The sequence below is a fragment of the Poeciliopsis prolifica genome, unplaced genomic scaffold, assembly GCF_027474105.1.
Source record: "Poeciliopsis prolifica strain line A6 unplaced genomic scaffold, Auburn_PproV2 SCAFFOLD197, whole genome shotgun sequence".
Classification (NCBI taxonomy): domain Eukaryota; kingdom Metazoa; phylum Chordata; class Actinopteri; order Cyprinodontiformes; family Poeciliidae; genus Poeciliopsis; species Poeciliopsis prolifica.
This window is the reverse complement of record NW_026562572.1, coordinates 119321-130846: the sequence shown is the minus strand read 5'-3', so window position 1 is coordinate 130846 and position 11526 is coordinate 119321. Positions and strand designations below refer to the sequence as shown.

The 11526-nt window shown below is 33.6% G+C and overlaps 1 protein-coding gene across 1 annotated transcript; it reads left to right on the top strand.

Moving 5' to 3' along the window:
• The first annotated feature begins 36 nt into the window (after positions 1 to 36).
• Positions 37 to 11511, top strand: ada2b (adenosine deaminase 2b). The gene is made up of 10 exons (XM_055026362.1): positions 37 to 108; positions 918 to 1306; positions 2758 to 2977; positions 4204 to 4414; positions 4498 to 4625; positions 5355 to 5445; positions 5533 to 5641; positions 10392 to 10549; positions 10629 to 10831; positions 11407 to 11511. The coding sequence occupies exons 2-10, from the start codon at positions 1006 to 1008 to the stop codon at positions 11492 to 11494; spliced, it is 1509 nt and encodes a 502-aa protein (XP_054882337.1). The 5' UTR covers positions 37 to 108; positions 918 to 1005; the 3' UTR covers positions 11495 to 11511.
• The last annotated feature ends 15 nt before the right edge of the window (positions 11512 to 11526 follow it).

The following is an 11526-nucleotide window of genomic DNA, read 5'->3' as shown; positions in this document are numbered from 1 at the left end:
AAATGCTCCAATTATCCTCCCGCTCCGAGTGTTTCGCTGACATGCTCGGCCGCTGCAGTTCGTCTCCGCAAAAACAAGCCGAGCGTTTTGGACAGGCAGATCCAAGCTGTAAGTTTCTGCTTCTTTCCTTCAACAGCTTTAAAATAAAACGACTACGAATGTTTCTAATATGCAATCTAAGATTTTAGACATGTTTTATTCTTAGTAAATGTTAAATTTATGTTTTCAGATCTTGATTTTATTAGTCTTTTTATGTGGTCTGGTTATTTATTAGTAACCAAACTGGTTACTAATCTTCCTGGGATCCAATCTGCGTTCTGTTACTAATTTTAAATGATCATTTCTAGATCTCTCCATACCCAATCAGGTTTTATTTATTTTTCTGAAATCTTTTAATTTTAAATATCTTTAATTATTTGTAATTTTACTTTTCTGTTCTTGAGATTTTAAATACCACGCTAAACTTCAGAATATTTTTATTTTATATATTTGACATATTTTTATTTGCCAAATGTAAAATTTATTTAGCACATTTCTATTGGTGCTTAAAGAGGTAAATGAAAACAAGAATAAACAATGGTACAAATATTTAAAAAAAAGACCGCAATAAAACAATTAGAATTAAATCAAGAGTATCTATGGATTTTAGGCAATGCATGTTTATTTTTGTATTTAGAAAAAAATATTGTATTTTTAGCACTTTTTACATATTGTTAATATTGCATTAAAAAAAAGCTTCAATGGTTAAATGAAAATATACAGAACATGATATTATTTTAGTCAATTAATTGTCAGAATAATCGATTACTAAAATGACCGTTTGCTGCAGGTCTTGGTGCACATTGTCTGAAAGGTGCTACTTTCCCCAGTACTGATAGGTTGATCTGTTAAACTTGTGTTTTCTTTTTTGTTTTCAGCTCTAAAGTAGAAAACTTCAGCTCATCTGTGAGCAGCGGCAGCATGTTCCAGTAGGCCTCCCAGTGTTCCCAGTGGGCTCAGGAGGACATGGTGAACTCACTCTGCCTGGCTCTGCTCACCTCCGTTCCCCTGCTGTGGTTTGTGAGGGAATCTGCGGGAATGCCAGACCCCGCTCGCAGGGACCTGCTGATGCGTGAGGAGGCGTCCCGGCAGACGGGAGGCCTGCTGGCGCTCACAGCGGCCGAGCAGAAGCTGGACGCTGACCTGCATCGGTTAAAGGAGCAGGAGATGGCGGCCACGCTCTTCCTTCCTGCTTTACACTTCTTCAAGGCGAAGCCGCTCATCGAGAAGAGTGGCATCTACAGACTGTTGCAGAAGATGCCTAAAGGTGGTGTTAAATACTTAGCTTTGTGGATATATCAATGGATTGATACAAATTCAATTTATTAGGACTACCATTAGGACAACCATGCACACACACTCACACCTAAGGAGAATTTGGAAAGACCAATTAACCTGACAGTCATGTTTTTGGACTGTGGGAGGAAGCCGGAGAGAACCCACACACGCACAGGGAGAACATGCAGACTCCATGCAGAAAGACCCCGGGCCGGGAATCGAACCCAGGACCTTCTTGCTGCAAGGCAACAAGTGCGCCACTGTGCGCCAAGCCGCAAACATATACACAATTATACATCCATACTTCTTTGAAAAGCAGAAGTAGAGCCTCCTGCACAGCCAACAAGAGTGTAGCAAACACTTTTCTGCTGGTGTTGTTGGGTAACAAGCCTGGGCCTCTGGGGTTGTTAGGTGACAGGCAGTCTTTCCTGATTTGAGACATTCTGAAGATTTTTGAAAGAAAAAAAAATTACTTGTTTTTTAAAACATTTGAGGTGTTTTCAGAAGCAGTAGAAACCCAAAAAGAAGTACAAAAACATAAACCCTTTAAGTTTAGCAACTACAAAGTGCTTTAGACCAGAGAAACATCATATAGTCATCAATTATGAAATCATTATCAAGAAAATACCGGTGTGTTGATAAATGTTCCAGTTATTAATTATCAAAGGGAACTCTAAACAGGTGGGGAGTTAGTCCTGATTTGTTTTGTCCTACCAAAGGACCCATTTTTAGTTTTATTTAATGGTGAAAACTGGTATTTTTTTTAAATTTACGGTTTTTAATCTTTAGCACAAATGCTTGGGCCTTTAGAAGAGAAATATTTATTATTTTACACCAAGCCAATCACATGTGTGAGTTGTTTTTCTTTCTTTTTACTTAAACTCACTGCAAAAGGATGGAAGAAAACTACAAATAAGATATGAGTATGAATTTATCACATTTTCTATGGTAGCAAGAAAAGCTTCTCACAAAGTGAATATAAACAAAGACAAAAACCAAGATTTTATAGAAAAAAAAAATACAAATAAAATTAGATTTAAGCTGTTTAACATCTGAAGTAGTTGTTGTTCTTAAACAGGACACAGAACCAAATGTCACACGGATATAAAATGTGGCACATCCTGCACATTAATGGCAGCAAACATCTTTTTAAGGTCTCAGTGTACACAGACTGTTTGCAGATGCTGGGTTGTTCCTCTATATTGGCGACGGCCTAAATGCTCTTTCTATGAGGCAGATTATCCTCATCAAGTCAGCAGCTTGGCACCATTCCTCAATGTGTGCAGAACTTTCTCTTTGGATGATTAATTTATCTTTGCTTTTGTGGATGAGAACGGTTCTGCCAAAAACAAATTTCACTCTGTGATAAATGACCCCAGTAATTATTGTGATCAACAATAATATTGTTTTTGAAACCATTTTCAACTGTTCTGCCCACAGGTGGCGCTCTCCACATCCACAGTTCATCACTGGTCAGCGCTGAATGGCTGGTGAAAAACGTCACCTACAGACCTCACTGCTACATCTGCTTCACATGGGACAACTCGGTCCGCTTCCTGTTCTCCAATCAGCAGCCCTTCCCGCGATGGGACTGCTTCTACTGGCAGCTGCTGGAGTCGCTCAGAGCCAGGATAGAGGACAATGCAGAATTTGACAGCAGGTCAGCAGAGATTAAAGGTGTTTTCGCCTGGTGCGGTTTACTTTCATACTACATTGTCAGTTCAAACTCTTTGAAAAGCCTGTTTGCCTCCTCACCTGTGGTGGCACTGCACCAAAAACCTCTGAAGAAAACACTGCGCACAACTTCCTTCTTCACAAAATTGAGTGGTGTCAGATTTACTGGTTGTAGGATTTCTCTTTTGGCATTTGTAAAAGACCACAAGCCATTTCTACCGCTAGACTCTCACGTTGGTTTTGTTTGCATTTACCCAGAATGCTGTGCACTGTAGTCCACTTTCTGCTTTTGGATTGGTTTCTGTTTAGCGTTCACATGCACAGTCAAACCTTGCCAGAGTTCACTTCAGTCGAACTGAGGCCGAGGTTTTTAGGTGGACCACAGTTCACTTTTTTTGACTCTTTTTTTTTTTGGACCTCTCCAAGACTCAATGTTTTGAGGACATTCATCAAGACCATAAATATCCTCAAAGGGCCGGTTTTGGCTGCGTTAACCCATTAACAAACTGTTCTAATATAGTTTTCTCTGCAATTGAGTACAACTTAAACTGTTGCAGATTTAGACATATTTTGACAATGATGTAATTTGATCTTATACAAACAAAAGCTGATTGGATTTGACTGATAAATTAAAATTTTGTGTCCCTCTAAAGTTTAGAGGGCCACATCAATGGACAAGCAAACTAGGGTTAAAAAAAGATTATGAGAATGCACCTTTAATGTGCAGAACAAAAAACTAACTCTGGTCTGCTTCAAATGCATAAATTCCAACCGGACCAGACACCGCTACAAAATGGACTGAAGCGCAGAGCATTCTGGGTAAATACAACCAAAACAAATTTGTTAGTGTAGCGCTAGCGGTAGAAATGTGTCAGAAAAGACAAAAGAAAAATTCTACAACACAAAAAGACAAAAGAAAAATCCTACAACGCAAAATCTGATGTCAATCAGTTTTTGTTTGCAATTTTTAAAGGAAGTGGCACTCAGTCTTTTCTGCAGAGGTTTTAGGTGCAGCGCCGCCACAGGCGAGGAGGGGAGCAGGTTTTTCAACTCGTTTAGTTTACAATTCAGCGTAAAAGCAAACCGTAAATGTAACTAATGTTGCAGTTTTCATTCCCAATCAAACCAAATCTACTGGACTACGATGTCTCTCTGTTTTCATGCTTAATGGTGGAAAATAATCTGAAATATTCCCGTCTGGGTGTTTTCCAGTTTAATCCAGCACCTCACCCTGTTTACTGAGAATCCAGATGGTGAATATCCAAACCAGGATGTTGTGTGGGAGAAGTTTGAGAAGGCTTTCATCGCCGCTGCGGGGTTGATCACCCACGCTCCTGTTCTGAGGGATTACATCTACCAGGGATTAGAGGAGCTGCACAGGGACAACATCATGTATCTGGAGCTGAGGAGCGGTCTGTCCAGGGTTTGTTTTCTTCCTACACGACCAGTTTGAGCTTCTAATAAAAACCACTTCCAGTAGATACATTTTTCTTCTCTTCGTTTCAGACGTATGAACTTGATGGAACGATTCACGACAAGATCTGGACTCTGAATATGTTCCAGGAAGTGACGTCGAAGTTCAAACAAAATTATCCAGATTTTTTTGGAGCCAGGATTATAATTTCAGTCCACAGGTATAATATGGCTAGATCGAATAGATTTATAGATAAACCTAAATAAATCATGCCGGTTCAATAAAGTGGAAACCATGTGTCTCAATTTCCACACTTTATTGTAAGAAAATCATTTTATTTAACTGAAATTTAATTTATTTATCTCATGATGGAAGCAGAAATAGCAGCAAAGAGAAAGATGTCAGTGTCTGGCTGTTGGAGACGTTCTGGCTTCAGCAACGCTCAGACATTTAATGAGATGCTATAAAGACACATTTTACACAAATATGAAGCATATGGACTTAATTTTCTCCTTTTAAGAAAGCCAACTCTTTCCTCTAGTTTTCTTTTGTTCTAATGTCTGTTTATTTGAAGTTAGCCAATTTACTGCTAACGGCACGATAAGTTTAATGTTATAATTCACAATGATGAGTTTTTTTCTGCCTGATTTGTGTATATTTAAATATTTGTATTTATTTATGTACTATTTTTGTCTTGTTTTTCTCATCATTGTTTCTTTTATCTTTTTTCTAACATGTATGGAAAGATTAAAAATGACCAAACATATGAGTCAACTCTTAACAGTTACCTAAATTAAGATGAAACTGTTAGGATATCCTTACAAAGTGTTGATCTTTTGAATGTTGTTATAAATTCACATTGGGGTCTACTGTATGTATGTCAAAGACGTTTTGTGCTAAAACTGAACAGTATTCGTTTTTGACTGCGTTTCACGGTTGCTTTCTTCAGGGCTCTGAGCGTATCAGAAGTCAAAGCTGCTGTGACAGAAGCCATCCAGCTAAAGAAAGATTTCCCAGATGTTGTTGCAGGATTTGACATGGCAAGACTTTATCCAGTTGTAAATTGTTTGACCATCCTGTATCAATTAGCAACTTCCTGTCATAATGTGATCTGTTTTGGTTTGTAGGTCGGTAGGGAGAACAGGGGGCGGACTCTTTGGTACTTCAGAGAAGCTCTTTCCCTGCCAGCTGAACTGGGAGCATCGCTGCCGTATTTCTTCCATGCAGGAGAGACGGGTCAGTAGATCTTAACACTGTGTGCGTGAATCCTTAAAAAGTCTTACATTGATACTATTGATGCTTAAAATATCTAAATTATCATTGCGAATGATGTCATTTTTACGTCGTTTTTGACATTATACTATGTCAAAAATATGTCATTTTTAATATACTACATAGTATGTAATAGTATACTGTCATTTTGAAGTTGTTTTTGATGTCATAGCATAGTTTGTCTTTTTTCTACATTTTCTACTTCATGTGATTTTTTTTTTTGGGGACATTTTCGATGTCCGAGCATAGTATGTCATCTTTTTAGACATATTCAACATAATGAACTATGTCAGGTTTACGACATTTTTCGACATAGAATGTCATTTCTTGGAATTGTTCAATGTCATGGTATTGTATGTCATTTTGTGGACATTTACGTCCAATTTATTTAATTTTTTCACGACATTCTACAGTATGTCGTTTTTTTCAATTTTTCGACGACATACTATCTTTTTTTATTTTTCAACGACATACTATCGTTTTTTTATTTTTCAACGACATACTATCGTTTTTTTTTATTTTTCGACGACATACTATTGTTTTTTTTATTTTTCTATAATATGTCGGGTTTTTTTACATTTTTGACGCCATACAACATATGTCGTTTTGTTCAATTTTGAAAAAAAATTGAGAAAACATTTTTTTCAGTTTTTGACGACATACTACACAGTATGTCGTTTTTTTCAAATTTTTTGACGACACTAATAGTATGTGGTTTTTCTCAATTCTTTCACGACATACTATATATAATATGTCGTTTTTTTTGTATGTTTGATGTTTTTTTTTCAATTTTTTCACGACATATGTTTTTTTTTTAAAGACATACTATAGTATGTTTTTTTTTATTTTTAAAGACATACTATAGTATGTTTTTTTTTATTTTTAAAGACATACTATAGTATGTTTTTTTTTTATTTTTAAAGACATACTGTAGTATGGTTTTTTTTCCAATTTTTTCACGACATACTATAGTATGTTTTTTTATTTTTTAAAGACATACTATATTATGTCGTTGGTCTTTTACAATTTTTTTGGGTTTTTTTATTTTTTTGACGCCATACTGTACTATGTCGGGGGTTTTTCACGACATACTATAGTGTGGTTTTTTTCCAATTTTTTCACTATAGTATGTGATTTTTTTTCAATTTTTTCACGACAGTTATGGTTTTTTTATTTTTTCACAATATACAATATTATGTGGTTTTACTAAATTTTTTCACAACATACTATAGTGTCGTTTTTTGTTTCAATTTTTTCACGACATACTATAGTATTTTTTTTTCACGACATACTATAGTATAGTTTTTTTTTTCACGACATACTATAGTGTCGTTTTTAAAAAAAATTCACGACATACAAAAGTATGGTTTTTCACATTTTTTCAAGACATGCTATAGCATGGTTTTTTTTTTATTTCACGACATACTATTGTATGTTTTTTTTTTCAATTTTTTTGACGACATACTATAGTGTGTTTTTTTTAAATATTTTTCAAGACATACTATAGTATGTTTTTTTTTCAATTTTTTTTACGACATACTATAGTATTTTTTTTTCTCAATTTTTTCACGACATACTATATTATGTGGGTTTTTTTCAATTTTTTCACGACATACTATAGTATGTTTTTTTTTCAATTTTTTTACGACATACTATTGTATTGTTTTTTTTTTCAATTTTTCACGACATACTATGTTTTTTTTTTTATTTCACGACATACTATTGTATGTTTTTTTTTCAATTTTTTTCACGACATACTATAGTATGTTTTTTTTATTTTTTCACGACATACTATAGTATGTTTTTAATTTTATTTTTTTACGACATACTATATTATGTCTGTTTTTTTTCACGACATACTATAGCATGGTTTTTTACAATTTTTTCACGACATACTAGATATAGTATGTCGGGTTTTTTTAATTTTTTTGACGCCATACTGTACTGTCGGGGGTTTTTCACGACATACTATAGTGTGGTGTTTTTTAAATTTTTTCACTATAGTATGTGATTTTTTTTTTCAATTTTTTCACGACAGTTATGGTTTTTTTTATTTTTTCACAATATACTATATATAGTATGTCGTTTCTTCCAATTTTTTCACGACATAGTTATGTTTTCTCTTTTTTCACAATATACAATATGTGTTTTTTTCAATTTTTTCACAACATACTATAGTGTCGTTTTTTTTCAATTTTTTCACAACATAGTTATGTGTTTTTTTCAATTTTTTCACGACATACTATAGTATTTTTTTTCACGACATACTATAGTATAGTTTTTTTTTCACGACATACTATAGTGTCGTTTTTAAAATAATTTCACGACATACGAAAGTATGGTTTTTCACATTTTTTCAAGACATGCTATAGCATGGTTTTTTTTTAATTTCACGACATAATATTGTATGTTTTTTTTTTTTGACGACATACTATAGTGTTTTTTTTTCAATTTTTTTCACGACATACTAGAGTATGTGGGTTTTTTTCCATTTTTTCACGACATACTATAGTATGTTTTTTTTTTCAATTTTTTATAGTGCCTCGTTTTTTTCAATTTTTTCACGACATACTTTTTTTTTTTTTCACGACATACTATAGTATGTTTTTTTTTCCAATTTTTTCACGACATGGTTTTTTCTTTTATTTCACGACATTACTATTGTATGTTTTTTTTTCACGACATACTATAGTATGTTTTTTTTTTCAATTTTTTTACGACACAATATTATGTGGTTTTTTTCAATTTTTTCACGACATACTGTTTTTTTTTTCACGACATACTATAGTATGTTTTTTTTTCCAATTTTTTCACGACATGGTTTTTTCTTTTATTTCACGACATACTATTGTATGTTTTTTTTTTCAAGACATACTATAGTATGTTTTTTTTCAATTTTTTTTACGACATACTATATTATGTGGTTTTTTTCATTTTTTTATAGTGCCTCGTTTTTTTCAATTTTTTCACGACATACTATATTTTTTTTTCTATTTTTTTCACGACATACTATAGTATTGTTTTTTTTCTCAATTTTTTCACGACATGGTTTTTCTTTTTTCACGACATACTATTGTATGTTTTTTTTTGACGACATACTATAGTGTGTTTTTTTTTCAAATTTTTTCACGACATACTATAGTATTTTTTTTCTCAAATTTTTTACGACATACTATATTATGTGGTTTTTTCAATTTTTCATAGTGCCTCGTTTTTTTCAATTTTTTCACGACATACTATATATGTTTTTTTTTTCAATTTTTTTCACAACATACTATAGTATGTTTTTTTATTTTTTCACGACATACTATAGTATGGTTTTTTTTTCAATTTTTCACGACATACCATATTATGTTTGTTTTTTTCACGATATACTATAATATGTTGTTTTTTTTCTCATTTTTTTCAAGACATACAATATTGTTTTTTTTCACGACATACTATATAGTATGGGGTTTTTTCAATTTTTTGACGACATACTATAGTGTTGTTTTTTTATTTTTTCACGACATACTGTAGTGTGGTTTTAAAAAAAAATTCACGACATACTATAGTGTTGTTTTTTTATTTTTTCACGACATACTATAGTATGTCTTGGAAAATAACAAAAATCGTGAAAAAATGGCGTCAAAAAAATAAAAAAAACCGACATACTATATCTAGTATGTCGTGAAAAAATTGTAAAAAACCATGCTATAGTGTCGTGAAAACAAAAAAAACGACATAATATAGTGTCGTGAAAAATTTGAGAAAATTTGTTTTTGAATTTGAAGACCACACTATAGTATGTCGTGAAAAAATTGAGAAAAACCACATACTATAGTGTGTCTTGAAAAAATAAAGAAACCCACATACTATATAGTATGTCGTGAACAAAATGAAAAAAAAACCATATTATAGTATGTCGTGAAAATTTTTTTAAAAAACCCCCACACAATATTATGTTGTCAAAAAATTTTTAAAAACTACATACTATATTGTATGTCATGAAAAACTTGAAAATGACACTAAAGTATGTTATAAAAAAATGTCGCCAAAAATTTCAATTTTTTGACGTCAAAAAATTGAAAATACGACATACTATATAGTATGTCATCAAAAAATTTTTACACTTTTTTTTTCAATTGTTTTTGAAAATTGAAAAAAACAACATAGAATAGTGTCGTCAAAAATTAGAAAAAAAAATGACATGCTATATACTATATATTTTTGTGTCCAAAAATATAATTTTTTCGATATTTTCCATGTCATACGTGATTTTTTTTTATAGGAGTTAAGTGTGCCATTTTTTGGATATTTTCAATGTTCCAGTATATATGTAATTTTTCGGAATTGTTCGACATTGTTTTGCATGTCATTTCTTTTTATTTTTTGTCCAAAAATTTCAAATAAGTCCTTTTTTAACGATGTTCTGGACATTTTTGACGCCATACCAGACTATATAATTTTTGGGACTTCTTCCACATTTGTGATTTTTGACATGTATGTCATTTGGCCTAATTTTTTGACATCCTGCTGGAATGTCTTGTGAGTGAAATAATCTGCCGGTGGAACTAGAATTTTTCTTTCTTAAAAAATATCTTGCTGAAAATTTACCTATAAATTAGTTTTGTCCTTTTCAAATTTCACAAAAAGATTTGGTCAAGATGTTGTAAAATCTTGTTCTTGCAGTTAACACCTCTAACATATGTAAAAATTCTTTCCCTGTCTGCAGATGATGAAGGCACAGACGTAGATCAGAACATTCTAGATGCTCTTCTCTTCAATACCTCTCGTATCGGGCACGGCTATGCGCTGGCACACCATCCTCTTGCCAAAACGCTTTCCAGGAATGGGAACGTAGCTGTGGAGCTTTGCCCAATCTCTAACCAGGTATACTGTCAGAGCAGCTGGCAGTATACCTGGCAGCAGCTTTATGGTTAAAGCATCTGGGTTTGTGACTCCTGTGCAGGTGCTGAAGCTGGTGTCGGATCTGAGGAACCATCCTGCCGCCGTTCTGATGTCCGAGGGTCACCCTCTGGTGATCAGCTCCGACGATCCTGCTCTCTTCGGCTCAACTGGACTCTCCTACGACTTTTACGAAGCGTTTCTTGGAATCGGAGGTCTGAAAGCCAATCTGGGCACGCTGAAAGAGCTGGCCGCCAACTCCATCAGGTCAGTCCATGATGCCCATCATGAAACTAAAGGGAGTTTTTTATAGTCATTCAAAACAGATTTAATTTGAATAAAGTCACATTTAATACATATTTTTTGAATTTGAAGATAAATTTACAAAGAATGCACATTAATAAATGCAAATACATATTTGGGTTCATAAAGAATAATGGACATAGAGACAAAGCTGTCATTATGTTCAGCTCATTGAGTTACAAATCAACTAGGTGTTAGAAAGATGCACTCATCTGCTTTGTTTGGTATTCATTCAGTCGTCTCTTCATTAATGTGAAGGAACAGAAGGTTTTCTGTGTTTATGTCGCTGCTGGGATCATCAAACACGTAAAATCATCTATTCCTTCACGTTAGTGACAAGAGAAGACTGAAGTTAGCTAACCACCACCAAACAAAACGGGCGGTTTCATCTTTCTAACACGCTGGCACGTAGTGACTGATTCTCCTGATTACGACTTCTAATCGTGTCGTTTCCAACCTAAAGACTCTAGACATACAGCAGCATATGAACATAATTTTTTTACATCTGTCCTTAGTTTTAAAGTCATCTCTGCTTGCAGGTACAGCTCGCTGCCAGCTCATTTTAAAGACAGAGCTTTCGCCATGTGGAAAAACAAATGGGACGCCTTCATCTCTGATCATTCATGACTGTCCAATTTTATCTGATCCTGTTCGACTTG

Bases quoted from the DNA above. Each gene is read 5' to 3' on its own strand.
- ada2b (XM_055026362.1), top strand. From the start codon at position 1,006: ATGGTGAACTCACTCTGCCTGGCTCTGCTCACCTCCGTTCCCCTGCTG. The intron at 5,642-10,391 runs GTCAGTAGATCT...CCCTGTCTGCAG, and splicing joins CTTCCATGCAGGAGAGACGG to ATGATGAAGGCACAGACGTA. The intron at 10,550-10,628 runs GTATACTGTCAG...ACTCCTGTGCAG, and splicing joins TTTGCCCAATCTCTAACCAG to GTGCTGAAGCTGGTGTCGGA.